The sequence below is a fragment of the Meles meles genome, chromosome 18 (assembly GCF_922984935.1).
Source record: "Meles meles chromosome 18, mMelMel3.1 paternal haplotype, whole genome shotgun sequence".
NCBI classification, from domain to species: Eukaryota; Metazoa; Chordata; class Mammalia; order Carnivora; family Mustelidae; genus Meles; species Meles meles.
In genome coordinates this window covers 49353404-49372414 of record NC_060083.1, presented here as the reverse complement: position 1 = coordinate 49372414, position 19011 = coordinate 49353404, and the positions used below count along the sequence as shown (strand labels likewise).

At 43.8% G+C, this 19011-nt stretch overlaps 1 protein-coding gene across 2 annotated transcripts in view; it reads right to left on the bottom strand.

Moving 5' to 3' along the window:
• Positions 1–13839, bottom strand: part of MAP3K3 (mitogen-activated protein kinase kinase kinase 3) — a 61353-nt gene extending 47514 nt beyond the window's left edge. Inside the window, exons 1-3 of one of the 2 annotated variants that reach the window (XM_045985938.1) lie at positions 13396–13839; positions 3509–3630; positions 1777–1869 (exon numbers count right to left, since the gene is read on the bottom strand). In XM_045985938.1, the coding sequence (XP_045841894.1) occupies positions 1777–1869; positions 3509–3630; positions 13396–13399 (219 nt within the window). In that variant the 5' untranslated portion in view covers positions 13400–13839. The remainder of the gene's footprint in view (positions 1–1776; positions 1870–3508; positions 3631–13395) is intronic. The other variant, XM_045985939.1, reaches the window with a different exon arrangement.
• Between the last annotated feature and the right edge of the window lie 5172 nt (positions 13840–19011).

Sequence of the window (19011 nt, the reverse complement as noted above, 5' to 3'; positions counted from 1 at the left end):
GTCCTGGGATCGAGCCCTGCATCGGGCTCTCTGCTCCGCAGGGAGCCTGCTTCCTCCTCTCTCCCTGCCTGCCTCTCTGCCTGGTTGTGATTTCTCTCTGTCAAATAAATAAAATATTAAAAAAAAAAAAAAAAAAAGAATGTTCAGCCAGCTCTAATCAGGCTGTAGGCTTCCAGGGATCTAACGTACAGGAGGAAGAAGAGAGCACAGATCCTGCCTCCTAGCAAACAGTTCATAGCGAAGCACCTCATTGCCCATGTACTTCTATAGCTGCTCAGAATGCTTAGTTGTTGCTAAATGCATTCTCTTCTTCAGTTAGTCACCTATTTTATTCACTTAGGGAAGAGGATGTCTGAAGTCCTACCAAGCAGAGATATTAGGTTAGGTTTTCCCAGTTCTTCCAGGCCTCAGCCCCCCACCCCCAATATTTCTGTTAATGAACCCACAGCTCTTCTGGCTTTCCTTTCCTGTGTCCAGCTTGAGCTCCATGAGGCAATGCCAATCTCAGCTCTGCCCTGTAGCCAACACTGCCCTTCTCACGCTGAAGTAAGCACTCTTTGTGCTGGCGCCATCACCTGCCTGAATAGACAACTTTTCCTGCTGGCCAAAATACTTGGTTACTTTCAGCTGGAACTCTGCAATTTGAATCTTTAGTCCTAGTTAACATTTCCTAGCTAATTTGGCATCTCTTAGCCATTTAAATTAGGTTTTAATCTTTCATTCCTCTCTCCCAAGTATAGACCTCCTGGCAGAAGAACTGGTAATGGAGAAAATGGTTTAATCCTATCCTAAGCCCAAACAAACAAAAACAATAATATTAATAAATACAGATTCGGTCTATAAAATGTCAAGTCCTATGTTAACAGATTATTAACATCACCAGACTCTTAGGCCAGGTTCTTTTCATTACACTAAGCTGTAAACACATCTCCCTTCAAGGTTCCCCCTATCCCCAATTCACCCCCTCCTCCCTAGAAACGTATTCACTGAGACTTTTTCCCCAAGTTTCCACTTTTGGATTTTGCTGAAGAATACCCCTCCTGGTCAGAAGCTGAACATCTGCTACAATTCCCAGGAGACACCATTCTACAACCTTGACTTTATTAAGGGAAAAAGTGATCTTGACATTGTCATTGCCTTTTACCCAATATTAGCATAAACTTTGAGCTTCCATTTCTAAACAGCCATACTAGTTCCACAGCTCCATGTTTCCCCGAGAACCCCCTGCCTCTTGGAATAGAATCTTAGTTAGGCTTCCCACTGATGAGCTTATCACAATGTGTAGAAATACACGATGGGTGTGGAGGAATGAACATCGGAATGAATCGCTAAGCACCTCAAACATGCACTTATTTTCTTGCCCAGCAAGCCAAGAGTCCCTTATATAATATAGAAAGTTGTGCTGTCCAAGACAGTAGCCACTAGCCACATATGCCTATTTAAATTAAAATTAATTAAAATTAACTAAAATCTAAAGTTCACTGCCTCAGTGGCTCAAGAGCTACGTGTGGCTAGTGGCTTCTACACTGGACAGCACAGATACAGAACACTTCTGTCATCCCACAGAGTATACTGAACAGCACTGACAGACGCTGCTTATGAATAATACTGTTCTGTGACATGGTGACTAAAAGCACAGAACACAGGTAATGAGTAACCAGTGCTCCCTACAAATCCACTAAAATGACTTGCCTAGGAAATGAACTCCACACTTTTCCTGTACTTGGATCAGATCTGAAAGCACATTTTAGCTTTATGAGTAATTTGGTTCCTTACCAAAAATTTCTTTTCCTCACTGGCCCCTGCACATGAGCTTGTTGTTAGTGTGGGGCTCTTCAGAAGGGCTGAGCTGCCGCTGTTGTGTTTTTTCTTTAAAAACAAACAGACTGAGGTTAATAATTTGTATCCTCCATGCAACAGAAAAAAAAAATGATGATATTCAAGTAAATTGTAGGTACTCAGACCCACTACCTCTTAAGATTACTTCTTAACCAACAGGCAATCCTTTTTTACAGCCTTCTCCCTTCATAACCACGGACTTGACTTTAATAACACAGCAGCAGGCACAGGACAAGATCAGGACTTTTCTTACAATAGCTTTTAGGTTTTAATCAGAAGGATCTCTAAAAGGTAATCTTCCTTCAAGGAATGGATCAGGGACCACCACGTTACCCTCCTCTTCCCAGCCTGGTTCCTTTGGGTCTTCCAACTCAAGAAAGCTTCCCCTTTTCACCTAACTGATATCCACGCTAATAGCCCCATTTGGAGAAAGATCAGCTGACTGGAGCAGCACACTCCACCATAGGAAGACAGGAAGGAAAGTGAGGTCATTAGGCTCAAGCCTGGGGGAGGGGACTCACTTCTGGTAAAATGCTCCTTCCAAAAGCAGCTTTGAATAGAAGAGAGTTACCACAAGGCAGAACCCACACAATTAGACAGAATAATGTATGAAAATAGTATAAGAATGGGCCCTATTCTGTTGTTCCCCCAGTTCTATAAGGTAGCCATAAAAATGAAAGCCGCTTTCTAAGCTAATCCTTCTGTTATATCATGAAACAAAAGGACTCAGGGTCCCTAGTTTTCCTAAAGGCAGGAAATACTCTGAGAGGCTATATCTAGCAGACCTTAGACAGTAGAAGTTTTAGGGCCTTACTTTTTCTCTAGGAACCAAGGATTCTTCGGAACAATTGGTAAATAAGGTGCAAATCAGGAAAGAGGTTAGCTGATAATGAAGAGACACACAAGGGAAAATGGCAAGGACAAATTTTCATCAAACACACCAAACAAAGCCATATGATATAGCACTAGATACCCATTAGGGAGGAAAGCTCTCCATCATTCACTCCTCTCTGCAGGCCAAAGAACCCAGGAATCAGGGAGTTTGTAAACGGCACTGGAGGCCAGAAGGTGGTTCTCAACAGTGCACGAGTTTAAATGTTAATAAAAATAGGAACTGTTTTCCTAAAGAAGCACACAACTTTCAATAAAACAGGCACCCTCAACTACCTGAGTTACTATGAGGGGAAACAATTGAAAAACAATAGATATTATTGTTTCCTTTAGAATAAATTGTATGACATTTTATTAAATTTTCCTTCTTAATTATATTTTACATAAGCTAATACTAAAATTAATGAATTTTTCCTAAGCATAAACTGTAAGGTAGTTAAAAACCTTCTGAGTTAGAGATTATGAATCTGGATTAAACATTTGCCAAATCATGAGTAAAGGAACAGTTATATGAATCCTGTCTCTATAAATGAAGGAATTACCCTTACTCTCTACAGGTAAACAGTAGGCACAAGGTCAGATACACAAGGCTTTGGGACTCCAGATCAGGACCCACACCTGACTGGGTTATATCACTTCCTATTTAATAGACTGTGAAAGCAAGAGGCCAATAGCATTTAAGCCTGGTAGTAGAGTATCCTTGGCTTCTCAAATATTTCCCATTTGAAAACCCCTCCCCAGCAATTTAGTTGGGTCTGCCATGGCCACACACACACACCTGCCTATTTGGGTGACCTGTGTCTTTGTTCTTCATGGTCTCATATCCAGGCACCCGGGGACGTCGGCTCATCTGGAGGGCCACCAGATCCTTCATGATTGAGTTCAATGCCTCCTGTTCATCTGTAATGAAAGAGAGCACATGGGTTAAGATACTTAAATAGGGACCATAGTTAAGTGTTGAATCACTAAATTGTACACCTGAAACTAATATTACACTGTATGTTAACTGGAATTTAAATAAAAACTTAAAAATACAGGCCAGCAAATTACTATCAAAAATTATACGACTGGGCACTTGGGTGGTTCAATGGGTTAAAGCCTCTGCTTTCGGCTCGGGTCATGATCCCAGGGTCCTGGGATCGAGCCCCACATTGGGCTCTCTGCTCAGCAGGAAGCCTGCTTCCTCCTCTCTCTCTGCCTGCTTCTCTGCCTACTTGTGATCTCTATGAAATAAATAAATAAAATCTTAAAAAAAAAAAAAGCAAAAAATTATATGACTAATAGTCAGGGAGTTCTGCCCAGGTGAAATGACAGACCCTGTAACTGAAATCGCATGCATCTGACGTCTGAAGAATAGATAAATGAGGTCAGACTATGGCCACTTAAATTTTAATGGATTAACAAATCTCCAATAAGATTTCTGGCAGCAATATTTACCAGTTCCCTGGTGGCAAGGGAGGTGCTCAAACAGGGAATTCTTCCAGTGCCAGAGAAACTCAACCAGGAAAAACAGATAAAAAGTTGGAGCGAACAACAACATAGCACAGTGTAGTAAGGTAGCGAGTGAAAAGATGAATTCTCGGAGAGCTGATTATGGGTCAGAGTCATACACAGACTTATTCTTAGAGCATCCCATGTAGAAGAGCACATTCTAAAAGGTACCAAACAAGGACCTCTGCTTTGAACAGAAGTTGTTTTACAAGTCTACTCTTTGAATGCCCCCTCCCAACTCTTTACAAGTTTATAGGCCTTCTGCTTCCCATAGGGAAGCCAAAAGGCAGCTCCATTGTTTTTCTTCCCTAACTGACCAAGCAATGCATTGTCTCTGCCTTACTGGTATTACTTTTAATCCCCTTTTCTTGAACTAGCATAGAGTACTAGAATTCTCACGCACCGAAGACGACTGGACAAAAAACCCAGAACCCAAACCAGTCCAATTCCATGTTTTGCAAAATTCTCCCAGGTCCTTGAGGAGAGCATTTGGGAGTTGAAAATAAATCTGCTGATCTGGAAAAGAATATGAAAGATGAGTTGTTACATGTTTTGGTGACAAGTGAGTCACTTGGGGACCTGGAGCACACCTTAAAAGAAGTAAGTGCAAGAGACTCCACCCAGAGAGTACCTGTTTTTTGTCTTTCGTCATTGTGCCTTGGAAATGTTCTAACACCCTGTGAAAAGAACAGCATTTAGTGTAGGAAGTAATACTGTGCTATTTGCCTCGTCCCTCTTTCTAGATCAAATGTGCTTGGGGGCGCCTGGGTGGCTCAGTGGATTAAAGCCTCTGCCTTCGGCTCAGGTCATGATCTCAGGGTCCTGGGATGGAGCCTCCTCCCCCCACCCCTGCCTGCCTCTCTGCCTACTTGTGATCTCTCTCTCTGTCAAATAAATAAATAAAATCTTTTAAAAAAAAAAGATTCAAATGTGCTCAAGTACCAACTCGCCCTCTGAGGAGGTTCAGGAAAGGAAGGAGAAGGGCACCCATGTGAAGGTTTTTGCCTGCTCATAAAAGTAAAATTAGACTTAAAATGTGCAGAGAAAACACCACTAGAGTAGCTTTCCATCCAATTCCATTTCAAAATATGTACCAAAGTGTATATGAAAGTTGATGCAGAACCAAAAGGATAAATAAATGGGATAGTGAATGTAAAGGAAGTAGGTATCTACAGAAAAACATGTCAAAATTCAAACACATACATCCCAAGATAAAATAAACAGTCACAGTGGAAAACAAAGAAACAAATACACAAACGTCCTATCAATTGTTTTATATTTTCTAGCACTTTCCCTATAAGCTCCTTAAAGAAAGGGAACTTGTGGGGTGCCTGGGTGGCTCAGTGGGTTAAAACCTCTGCCTTCGGGGCGCCTGGGTGGCTCAGTGGGTTAAAGCCTCTGCCTTCGGCTCAGGTCATGATCCCAGGGTCCTGGGATCGAGCCCCACATCGGGCTCTCTGCTCCGCAGGGAGCCTGCTTCCTCCTCTCTCTCTGCCTACCTCTCTGCCTAGTTGGATTTCTCTCTGTCGAATAAATAAAATATTAAAAAAAAAAAAAATCTTTAAAAAAAAAAAACAAAAAAAAAACCTCTGCCTTCGGCTCAGGTCATGATCTCAGGGTCCTGGGATTGGGCTCTCTGCTCAGCAGGGAGCCTGCTTCCTCCTCTCTCTCTCTGCCTGCCTCTCTGCCTACTTGTGATCTCTGTCAAAAATTTTAAAAAAAATCTTTAAAAAAAAAAAAAAAGAAAGGGAACTTGTATGATATTTTGTTTTGTTTTTTAACCTTCCAACCAAGATTTAAAAATTAGAGCATAACATCTAAGCTCAGAAGACTGGCATATATATATAATATGTATAGGCTTACATATTAAGCTAGTATATATACTATTTAATATATGTGTATACAATTTGGGGGCCAACTGTAGCAGTAAACTGGGATCACTATAAAGAGAATTATGACTAGGTAGGTGTTTTCCGAGGCACATCCAGTGATATTCCAAACAGGAAAATACATGGAGTTTTAGTATCAAGGGAACCACCCTGAGAATTGGTAATTTCTAATTGTTGTCTCAACTCAGATATTGAAGCTAGATGGATGCGAATATAAACACAGAGATGCACAACACACATGCTTCTCAAGTCAAATCCACAACAAGTAGAACTACAGAATCATTTCTAATTCTGTATAAGATGATGCTATTATAAGAGCTGGTTTATCAGGTTGACAAATTTGGTTTCCGGGAAGCTAACCAATTCCTGGCATTACTTCATGGATAAACTTGTTTGGTAGTTCCAGGGCTGAGAACACACTAGAGGAATGGTTTGGCACTATCTCTTAAAACCCAGGATAACTGACAAAATGGACACAGGAATATAGAATCTGATTTTTGTCAAAGCCGAAAACACTGCTAAAGGCAGACAGCTTCTTAAACTGATACTTCAAACTGAGGATGTGGATAAAGACAGGAAGTAAATCAAGTGGCTCTTTCAGGCATTTCTTCCTGGATTGAGATTTTTAACTGAATTATCAGCACTCTAGTATGATATTCCTCAAAAACAAAAACAAACAAACAAAACTTTTAAAAAAAATAGCAGGTTTCTTAGAGTACAGCAATCATTTACATGCACTTTGAAGTCAGAAAGACCTGGGTTTAAGGAGGCTTTCAACAGATCACTTATTCCCTTTAAGCCTCAGTTTCCTCATCTGTAAAATGGAGATAATAAAAGGATCATCTCGGGGCGCCTGGGTGGCTCAGTGAGTTAAAGCCTCTGCCTTCGGCTCAGGTCATGATCTCAGGGTCCTGGGATCGAGCCCCACATCGGGCTCTCTGCTCCGCGGGGAGCCTGCTTCCTCCTCTCTCTCTCTCTCTGCCTGCCTCTCTGTCTAGTTGTGATTTCTCTCTGTCAAATAAATAAATTAAAAAAAAAAAAAAAAGGATCATCTCACAGAGCTGCTGTAAGAGCTAAAGGAAAAAGAACTTACAAATTACTCCTCATGGTACCTAACTAACACTTAGTAATGCTAAAAAAATGCTGGCTATTTATTGTCAATGGGAAAAAGGTCAGTGGAAAAAGACTGGACACTATTTAACCCTAATGCTTAATTTTTCCTGGATATTTATTAGTCATTAACAACAGCCATTTACTGAGTACCAATATGTATATATTAGATATATATTATACATTAGATAGTTCCAAGTTCTTATACATTAATTTCAAGCTGTTCACACTCTAGGGGTAAAAGAATGAATGAGACCCAAATACAAGCTTACACAAATAAAGCGATGGACTTAGACAATATACAGACCAGAATACATAAACATGCACATGTAAAAAAAAATTTTATAGTGAGTAGCAAGAGGTTTTACAGATGATTTTACATAATTATTAACAGAATAAGGATTCTTTCAATAAAGCAAGCTGTTCCAGCTACACAGGAGAGCTTAAAAAATGAACTGAAGACGAGAAAGAACCTAAAAGCAAGTGAGGGGACTGAGGGGAAGAAAAGCGGGTCAGGGACTGATCCTCAATGAGTACTAATCCTTATCGAGTAGAGTAGGAAGAAAGTATACTGGCAAAGAAACCTTTAAGAGGACTGGGGAAAAAAACAAAAAACAAAAAAACAAAAACAAAAACAAAAAAACCCGTGAGTGACACCAGAACAGTCAGGACCAAAGAAGGACAGTGGCAGGTATAGGCCAGGCAGGTCCAATAGAGCGGCAGAGGCAGAAACAAAATTTTAAAGGGAATCAAGAAGCTGGAGATTAAAAGGAAACTGGAAGTAGTAGAAATCAACAATTCACTTGTGAACTTTACACATGAGCAACTTGAGGCTGGGGTAGTAGTTAGTGTGCTATAACCTTGAAAAGATTTCCTGAGGATGGAGGTGGTTTGATACACTTAAACGCTACCAGGAAGAAGCAGAGAGGAAGAAGTTCGTTCTAGAGGTTAAGAGGCTATGACTACAGAGAGAAGGAGTATTCATAGAAAAGAGAAAAGAAGGGATCTACGAAAAAAAACATTAGAGTTCAGGCTTAAAAAGTGGAAACTCTCAAGCAGTCTTAAGCAGACAGCTATCCATAATAATCCAGCAGCACGGACTTTTTCTTCTCTGGATACACTGACCTATGGTCTGGGGGCTGCCAGGCAACACATTCCTATCTCCTTACCTCCAGCACAAGTCAATCTTGCAGAGTGAACTATCACTTCCATCTAAAAGTAGGGTCTTAAGGCACTCCCATTTACTAATTCCCTTGGCTAAAAACACAGAAAAATTTCTAGTAGCACACTGTCCTTTAGTAAACATTGTTGTCCTTATAAGATCTGTGTACTATGTCAGACACTCTCCCTTTTCCATATATACAAATCTCCAAAATAATGTTTTAATTGTTGTTTTCACTTAACTAACGTTGTTATTTCTTTATGTGGCCAGCGCTCTACTCAGCAGTGCCAGACTGTCCGATCACACTGCTCACCCAGGAGATGCTGTTCTCAGTGTCCCTGAGTCAGATTTTATTACCTTCTCCCCTGTTTCTTTAAAGATTTTATTTATTTGACACAGAGAGAGGATGAGTGAGCACAAGCAGAGAGAGCAGAAGACAGAGGGAGAGGGAAAAGCAGACTCTCCACTGAGCAGGGAACCCCACATGGGGCTTGATCCCAGGACCCTGAGCTGAGGGTAGACACTTAACCAAATGAGCCACCCAAGCACCCCCCGATTTTACTATCTTGATCTTCATGACATTTCACATATTCCCACTGCCTTCACCTTGTCAGAACCTGGGCAAACATTATTTTATAGTGGCAAACGTTATTTTATAGTAAGCACAAACAAAAAGGCCTGAGCCTCAATTCACAAGAAACTTTTTTCCTTCATAGACATGGTTGAACCTTTGCTAGATCTCAAAGTCAAATTCTGATGTTTATTTTTCAGTTTCTGAGATATAATAGCCCTTCCAAAGAAACTAACCGCTAAAAATTTATTTTTTATTTTTAAAGTTTTTATTTATTTGAGAGAGAAAGGGAGCAAGAGTGAGAGAGTCACTGAGGACAAGCTGGGGAGAGGCAGAGGGAGAGGGAGAAGCAATCTTTGCACTGAGCAGGACGCCTGACATGGGACTGGATCCCAGGACCCCAAGATCATGACCTGAGCCAAAGGCAGACACTTAACTGACTGAGCCACCCAGGCACCCCCAAAATTAAAAAATACATATTACAAAGTAAGCTGTTGCTTCCTCATAAGAATCAACATATCACTACCATATTTTATTTTAATATTTAATGAAATTAACCTAAAGGTCTAGAAACAATAAAATTATGTATGTCAATCCCAAAACTATAGAATTGATCTCTCTCTCCCATGCATCTTTACACGGTTTGGACAAAGTACCTACAACACCCCTTGTACTCACTTGTTTACATGTTTCAGGTTCAACTTACCTTTTTAAGGTAACTTATTAAGGCAGGATAAATACAGATATAGGGTCTAGTACTGCTCCCAACACATAAGAGCCAATAAATAAATGAACAAAGATGAACAGAATAGCTTATATAGACAGAAACAAGAAAACTGATTCTTATTCTTGTGTATTCCCCGGCTGGATACTTACTTTTTATAAATGCCTAAAATTTAGTTTTAAAATCCAACTGTTAGGGGCGCCTGGGTGGCTCAGTGGGTTAAAGCCTCTGCCTTCAGCTCAGGTCATGGTCCTGGGTCTCAGGGTCCTGGGATGGAGCCCCGCATCGGGCTCTCTGCTCCGCAGGGAGCCTGCTTCCTCCTCTCTCTCTGCCTGCCTCTCTGCCTAGTTGTGATTTCTCTCTGTCAAATAAATAAAATCTTAAAAAAAAAAAAAATCCAACTGTTAGGGGCACCTGGGTGGCTCAGTAGGTTAAACGTCTGCCTTCGGCTCAGGTCATGATCCCGGGGTCCTGGGACTAAGCCCTGCAGGATTCCCTGCTCAATAGGGAGTCTACCTCTCCCTTTCCCTCTACCCCTTCCCTCACCCCACCCCCCCACTCCCGCTTTTTCTCAAATAAATAAATTCTTTTAAAAAAATGAAATCCAACTGTCATTTCAAAAATATCAGAAACCTAGTTGACACACAGCCATGTTGACTCATCAAATTTCAATTAAAACAGTTGTTGGTCAGAGTCTAGATTGTCAGGTTGTCAAATTCTAGACAAGCTGAACTGACAATGGTCTAACTGAGAGCTCATAACAGCCCTGGAACCTTAGAGACCCAAGTTGTCTGTAAATCACAATGATTCTGACTTCCAACCAAGCTATCAAAGCAGAACCAACCCATCCTTAATCCTGTACTCAGTTCACTATAGTTTCCTGCAACATTTCCAAGTTGTTACATGTTTTTCAATAACATTTCCCATTAAGTTTCAGATTGCATTTATAAAAAGTCCAAATACACACAAGTGAATTAGTCTCAAGTGTTATTAATAGCATTTGCCACTATAATTACTAAAACTGGGAGAGAATTCTAGTGTAACCAAGAAAAATGAGGAGTCAATTCCAATTTTTTTAAATAACAACACAGTATCAAAGCCAAAAGAAAAGAAAAAAAAAAAAAGAAGAAGCCTATCTCCGTATTTCCTATTATTTACAAGGTTAAATGTACTACAGGGATAAATGTAGTTCCCACTAGGCATTTACTGAGGCTAACAGCCAATATAAAATCTAACCTGTTTTTATTACCAACCCAAGTTGTCAAACAAGCTTGAGTCTGGGGCTTTGAACAGCTCAGGAAAATATGACTGTTAACCAAAGAACCTACAGGGCAGAGACTCCAATTAGTTTTGGTCCTTTCCTCACTAAGCTGAAGTTTAACAAGTATCATGAAAATATTAATAAGTCTGTATGTCTCTCTTATCAACCTCTTGCTGTATCATAATACATTTAGAACCACAGCAACTAAAGCAAACTAATCTGGGAATCTGAATTTTCATCTGACGAAAATTCTTAAATACTGGAAGTCAGTATTTAAGAGACACTCTCCGTGTGTGTTTGTGTGTGTGTACATATCCTTGCTGAATCTTTTATATAGTAAATTAAAGATCCAGGCTCTGGAAGAACTCAGTACTAGCTCTAATTGCATATCAAGGTCATCTAACAAAAAAAAAAAGAGAGAGAGAGAGAGAGAAAGAATGGTATGAGGGGAACCTGCTGAAGAAAGCTAGGCAGTGGCTCTTAAACCAGCTTGCCTAATACATGGCAGCCACCAGGCAAGTTAGTTCCCCTCTCACTGCCTCAGGTGTTTTATGTAAAACAGACATGGGGACAAATGAAAAGTAGAGTTTCTGGTCCTTTTTTCTTTGCGATTCTAGCCCCTACCTATATAGTTCCTTTCCTCCCCATCACTGTCTCTCCATAAACTCATACACTTAAAATAGTTCTTAAAAATGTCCGGAAATGTAAAAACAGGCTGACATCTATTTTCATGTTGGACATGCAAATGTAATCAATAAATCTGGGCACTTTTACTGATTTTGCAGTCAAGAAAGTGGGGAGTGGGAGTCTGCCCATCCTCAAGTATTACAAACTCCCTTTCGGGACTTAAGACTTCCCTCACGAGACAAAGAGGAAAGACTATCACAAACACTGGTTCACAAACCAACTCAAGGATTGAGTTCAATCATCAAATTCCAAAACACGAGATAAATGTTTGAAGCTTGGGGAGGACAAGAAGAATCATGTACCCCATTTATAGTAAGTGTTTGGTAAGTATTTGTTGAATTATGTATTTAAATATCAAGCCTTAATGGGTTCCTTTTTCTGCTTGCTGTCACAGGAGGCTTTATTCCAGAAGAGCAAGCGCTTTTGAAGGAAAGCATGGGAAGGAAACAGTAAACCCAGCAAATGAACAAACCCATCCTTTACTGTACAGGGGAAGTATGGAATAGAACAAGGCAATTCATTCAAAGGCACAGTGTAGAGACAGGCAGCAAAACAGTATCTGCTCAATGTGACACAGCATACACTTAACTTTCTACGAAAATGACTTGACCTTGCTATAGGGCAAAGCAAATATTAACATTCCCTCTTCACGTGCATGGCACTTCACAGATACAATGAATGCCTTTGCAAAAGATCCTCTCACTGAAGTTTACTCCTTGGTTATTTAGGACAATACCAAATACTTTGCAAAACTTGTGATTGTGGACAATGGTATCACAATAACCGATCCAACAAGAGAAGCAAAGTACATCTAAAATGTTATTTACTTCTTAACCTAGTCCACTAATCATTTGCTAAATTACCAAAAAGGACACCAAAATATAATTCGGTTCAAATGCCGCGTGTAGAAGACATTAAAAGCGTTTCTTAGATTACATCTTCACAACTGAAATTGCAAGTATTGATGAAAAGGAAATGATTTCATAGATTCTTTTGTGCAGCGAACGCTTCTTTTAAAAGTTACATAATTTCAGCGATACCGCTAAATAAAAATAATGCATGTCAAACACTGCAACGGGATTTTTCAAAAAAGGAGAATGTGAATTATAACTGGCAGTCCCCAACCAATTCCTAACCTCCAGCAATCTGCGTGCGGCTTGCATTTCTCAACCGCTCTGTTGATAACAGTGATTGCCGTTTTAATCACCTCCCAGCCTATCTCCCCGCACGCCCTCCCCCCTGCGCTGGGGCGCGCACAGGGCTTGAGAGCAAGCCCCGGGAACTCTCGCTGGCCGGCCTGTGTGAGCAAAGGGAAGGAAATGACACAGGCAGGAAAAAAAAGCAAATCAAGGAAAAGACACAACAGCAGCTGGGCCTGCACCAGCCTCCAGCCCGGGCCCCACACTGAGCTCCCGCTCCCCCGCCCTCAGGCTCGCGGTCCGGCTCGCTCGGGCCGGAGTGGGCTGCCCCGCCGAGCACGGGCCCTCGATCCAGCCACCGCCTCCTCGGGATGCGCCAGCCGCGCGGCCCGGAAGAAGGCTGCCCAGTGGGCTCCGCCGGCCGGGACCGCCCCGGGGGCCCGGGGGAAACCGAACCCCCGCCCCGGCCGCCGAGCTGCGACCGCGGCGGGCGGGCGCCGGCGGTCCGCAGCCCCGGCCCGGCGGGCTGTCCATGCCTGTCAGGCGGCGGCCCAGGGTCCTCCTCCCCTCAGCCCGGGGCGGGGCGAGGCGAAGCAGCGCGGGCACAGGCCGGGGCGGTGGCGACACTCACCCATGGTGGCGATGGCGGCGGCGGCGGCTCGGGCCCGAGTGTCACCTCCGCAGCCGGAGCTGCATGCCGGGGGCCCGGGCGGCGGGGACGGCAGCGGGCCTGGCTCCGCGCGGGGGGCGCGGGCTGCGCTCGGGCCCCCCGCCGCCTCCCCAGGCTCCGGCTCCGGCTCCGCCCGCAGCCGGGCGCTGTGGCATGGGCAGGGTGGCCCGCTACATCCCCGGCGCTCCTCGGCTCGGCCCAGCCCGGCCTCGGCGGCGCCGCTCGGCCCGCCCGCCCGCCAGTCTCTCAGTCCCGCAGTCGCTCCGTCCGGCCACCGTTCTCCACCTCAGGAACGCTCCGAAAAACAAACCGCTGGTCGCGCAGCTCGCCCCCTTGCCTGTCACTCACCGCAGCGCCCGCCAATCCCAGGCAGTCGCTAGACCTTCATACCACCCCCACTCACTTCACCAGCCAATAACAGGGAGGAAGTCGCTGCCCCAGTCGCCCCCCAACTCCGCTCTCTCCCCAACACCCTCTCAGTCGCCAGCTAATCATCAGCACCACACGATGAACCAATCCCGCCTCCTCTCGCAGGTTGCCAATGGGCGAAGCCAAGGCCGTTTCCGAGGGCAGTCTACTGCCTGCCAATCATCGAAACAGCACCCGGTTCACCCTCTGCTAGCCAATCACACAGAGGGCTCTGAGCACCCGCCTCTACGCATCCCTGGCCGTCTCGCCCGCCCTCTCTCCCCGGGAGGTGTTGGTTGCTCCAATCACAGCTCGCGCTAGAGGCTCCGCCCACATTCCCACCTCCCTTCGGTCACTGATGGCTCGGCGGGCGCGCGGGCTGGCGCTGTTCCCCCCCAGGCTACTTTGGGGCTGGAGTTTGGGAAAGCTGCTGCAGGGGCCTCCAGCCTCCCGCCTTCCCTGTTCTCGGAGGCCCGGGCGGCCCCTGAGGCCGGCGTCCTGCCCCTTCTTGTTCCCGCACCGGGCGCGGAGAAAGCGGGGAGGGTTCTGGCTCTGATCGCTTCCCGGCGTGTGGCCATCTCTGCCGCCCGATCCCCTGACAAGTCCTCCGGTCCGGACGCTGCGCTTGCCGGGGGGCGGCCTCACCACTGCCCGCCTTTTCCTGGGTCTCCTACCTCCGGGGCCACACCCTCCGAGGGGCTGGGGTAGTACTGGAATGTGGGTCCTCAGAAATCTGGGAGTTCCGCTGCTGGCCAGGGCCGACACCAGTAAGTGGCGAGGTCAGAGACGTTCTTTCGGATAAAAGCTTTTTTTCCCCTTTGGTTATGAAAGCAATACAAGCTATTCGAATTAAAACTGAAAAAAAAAAAAAATCCACCCCAGGGATAATTTAATCTCTTTCCTACCAAGATATACAACGTTAGACAAAAATGGCTTCATATTGTTTAGTAGTGTGCTTACATTTTATTATGTGTTTTCCCGTGCCACTGAAATATTGTTCCAAAACAATTGTACTGGCTGCATGATATTTCAAAATAGAGAATGACCATAATTAATTTCCCCAACCCTCATTGTTCAGTATTTTATACACCCAGATCTTCAGATGCCAAATCCATCACAATTAATATGGGCTCCCTTCCTCTCTTGCTGTTCCGCTGTAGTACAAGTCAGACGCCAGAATAATCTTCCTCTGGCCATTTTCAACCATCAACTAAGAATCTTTAGTGGTGGCTTTGCCTTGCATGTCAAATCTCTCAATTACCTTGGACTCCCCTCTTTCTTTACACTCTCTTCCTCCTCCCCTCCAATATTTACTCAGGCCCCTGTTTTCCTTTTCCTCTCCAACAAGCTTTTAAGTCTGTCTCCCACTTGATTAGATCCCTATCCAGTTTACTGTAGTTCTTAACTATAAAATCTCTTTTCTGGGAAGGGGAGAAAGTAAAAGGGAAAGGGGTGACTTGTGTGGCTCAGTCATTAAGCATCTGCGTTTGGCTCATGTTATGATCCCAGGGTCCTGGAATCGAGACCCACATCAGACTCCCGGCTCTGCGCGGAAGCCCACTTTTCCCCTCTTCTCTCCCCCTGCTTATGTACCCTCTCTCCCTGTGTCTCTCTGTCAAATAAATAAATAAAATCTTAAAAAAAAAAAAGTTTAGGGGCGCCTGGGTGGCTCAGTGGGTTAAAGCCTCTGCCTTCGGCTCAGGTCATGATCCCAGAGTCCCAGGATGGAGCCCCGGGTCAGGTTCTCTGCTCAGTGGGGAGCCTGCTTCCCCCTCTCTCTCTCTGCCTGCCTCTCTGCCTACTTGTGATCTCTGTCTGTCAAATAAATAAATAAATAAATAAAAATCTAAAAAAAAGAAAAAGTTTAAAAAAAAGAGTAAAAGGGAAAGAAAATTATCAGTTGTTTATTATATGCCAGGCACATCATCTTTTTTTTTTTTTAAGATTTATTTATTTATAAATAAATGCAGGGCTGGATCCCAGGACCCTGAGATCATGACCTGAGCCAAAGGCAGAGGCTTTAACCCACTGAGCCACCCAGGCGTCCCGCCAGGCACATCATCTTATTTAATCATCTTATTTAATCTTTTCAATAACTGAGGTAAGTAATACCATTAGCATTTAAATGAGGAAATGGAAGCTCAGACAAGTTAAGGACTATGTCCAAGTGGTAGAGCCAAGATTCACATCAGGTCTACCTGCTGCCCAAAGGTCATGTTCTTGTACCAGGCCAGTGTTTCTCAACTGCTTTTTCATTATCACCTCCCCCTTGCCCCCCACCCAGGAGAACATTCTGAATTACTTAATTAAATGTAAATTCTAATGAGAGAAATTAAATACTAAGGAATAAGATTTGGTCAAGTAGGGTTGAGCTTTTTTTTTTTTTTTTTTAAATATTTTATTTATTTGACAGAGAGAAATCACAACTAGGCAGAGAGGCAGGCAGAGAGAGAGGAGGAAGCAGGCTCCCCACGGAGCAGAAAGCCCGATGTGGGGCTCGATCCCAGGACCCCGGGATCATGACCTGAGCCAAAGGCAGAGGCTTTAACCTACTGAGCCACCCAGGCGCCCCAGGGTTGAGCTTTGAAGGCCACATACCACTGTATTATCTAAGATTTTTTTTTTCACCCCTTAATCATTTTTTCCCTCCATGGGGTATCACCCTGGTGAGAATGTGTGTAACGAGCCAGGGCTGGAGGTCTCAATCTACCAATCTGAGGCTCATATGTGACCCTTAATTTTATTGACCTGTGAGATAAATATTAAAAGAGACATAACTATGCAAGTGGAAATCTAGTACTCACTCCATTGCCTGTATTGGAAGATTTATTCAGCAGCTTTTCTTGGAATGTCTGAAACACATCTCCAATTTCACAAGTTTCACCCTGAACTCTTTATCCCCTTCACCCCCGGGAAACAAACAAAATGGTGGAAACACCATTTTATTTGTTAAAATACAAACCTATAAGTCTTCTTGGGTTTTGCTCTTTGCCTAACACCCCTATATCTAATCCTTCAGCAAGTCTTCTCGCCTCTGGTTTCAAAATGTATCTGAATCCAACCACTTCTCACCACTATCAGCCTGGTCCAAGCTGCTACCCTCTCCTGGATGATTGCCCTAGCTTCCTAACCCATCCCCCTGTTTCCTCCGTGGCCACTTGAAAAATGATTCTCTGCACAGCAGCCAGAGCGATCCTTATACAGTGTAATTCAGGTCATGCCATCACCCTGCTGTTAAGCCTCCAATGGCTTCCCCCTGCACTTAGAATAACACCCAAAAAGTCTTTGTCATGGCCTTTCAGGCTAGTAGGAGCTGGCCCTGCCATCCTCTCCTACCTCATCTCTAACTCTCTCCCGTGATCACTCTTCCAGCCACACTGCTGTCTTACCACATTTTGAACCTATCGACCTCAAGATCTTTGCACTTGCCATTTGTTCTACCTGGAATGCTCTTCCCCAAAGTGTTCCCATGGCTAACTCCTGCATTTTATTCAGGTCTTTGCTCAAACATCAACTCTTTTGAGTTTCTAAGCACTGTTTCCAAAAGAGCCCCTCTCTTCTCCATCATTCTTTATTATGCCTTATTTTTTTTCATAGTGACTAAAATTGTATGTTTGTTAGTCTTTCCTCTAAATACCATGAACATAAGCTGTGTGGCAGTAGGGATTTTGTCCCGTTCACTGCCTTATCCTATCACCAGCACTTAGAATAGTGCCTTGCACATTGGCGAGAACTGCAGTATAACCACATAAGTTTTTAGCTGAAAAGAGCCTTGTGACTTTCTTTCCTTCTAGCAACTGCTTTGAGGGCTTCCTTTCCATTGTCTGTCCCTTAGCTGCCATCTCAAACATTCCCATGCTGAAGTTACCATACTAGACTTTCCTCTGAGCTTTCAAGGCCTCATCCTCTAGCCTCCCATAGGCATCTCAGATTCTACAGGTCCGAACTGAATTCATCACTTTCCTCCATAGTTCTGTATTTCCTCTGCGATCTTCAGTTTCCCAGGTTTGCCCTGTGAATTCTCTACCTTGGAGAACACTTCCTCTCCATTTCTCTCCTCCCACAGCTAACCTTGACCATGTCACCAATCTGTCCATTCCTCTTCCAACCTCAGCTCCAGCATCCTAGTTCAAACCCAGTATAACAGTGTCTGCTTACATCACAGGGTGATCTTTCTAAAATGGATCCTGATCCTGTCATGCTCTGCTTAAAAACTTTATAGTTTCCTATCGCCCTTAGGATAAATCAAGTATGTGGATATAGATAAGAAGGCCCTGCCAGACTCAGGCTATGCCTCTTCAGCCACAAACTTTTCCATTCCCCACCTCTGCTAACCGTGTCATTCAAATGCTATGTTCTGGCCACAAAGAACCACTGTAGTTCGTCTCACCTCTATACCTCTGCATCTGCTATTTTGTTTTGTTTTGAACACTCTTCTTCACTCTTCCCCCCATCTTCATTCTTTCAGGAAAGAACTAAGCCTGAACATCACTCCCTCCAAGAAACCCTTCCAGACAAATACAATTCTGGGTACCAGAGCACCTAATACTTTCTTTTATTTACTTATTTATTTATTTGAGAGAGAGCATGAGGGAGAAGGTCAGAGGAAGAAACAGACTCCCCGTGGAGCTGGGAGCCCGATGCGGGACTCGATCCGGGAACTCCAGGATCATGACCTGAGCTAAAGGCAGTCGTCCAACCGAGCCACTCAGGCGTCCCGCACCTAATACTTTCTTCACCAAAGCACCCGTCCCACTCTTTTGTAATTGCCTTTAAGGAAGTAAGCATAGAGACAGAAGCTGTCATTCAAATCGGTATGCCTAGCATCTTTCACGGTACATTAAACAAATATTTTTTTGAGTAAGTGAGCCTTAACTGGGGATGTTAGTAGTTGAATGTAATCTCAACAAGTGTGCCCTTTTAGTTATTTTTTCTCTTTCTATATTGTTTCTCTCCTTACTCTTCATTTTCCCCATGTGAAGACGCCCATCTGGGTCATGCCTTCTCAAGTCTGTTCCCATAGTGTCATAGAGTAGATGCCCCTGGTTAAGTACCCGAGCCACACCTGATCCCAAGGATCACAACTTGCCTCTAGTGCTCAGGGTGTCAAGCAGTCTGATATACCAGCTGAACACTCTCCTTTTTTTCTTTCAAGAGCATAGGGACACT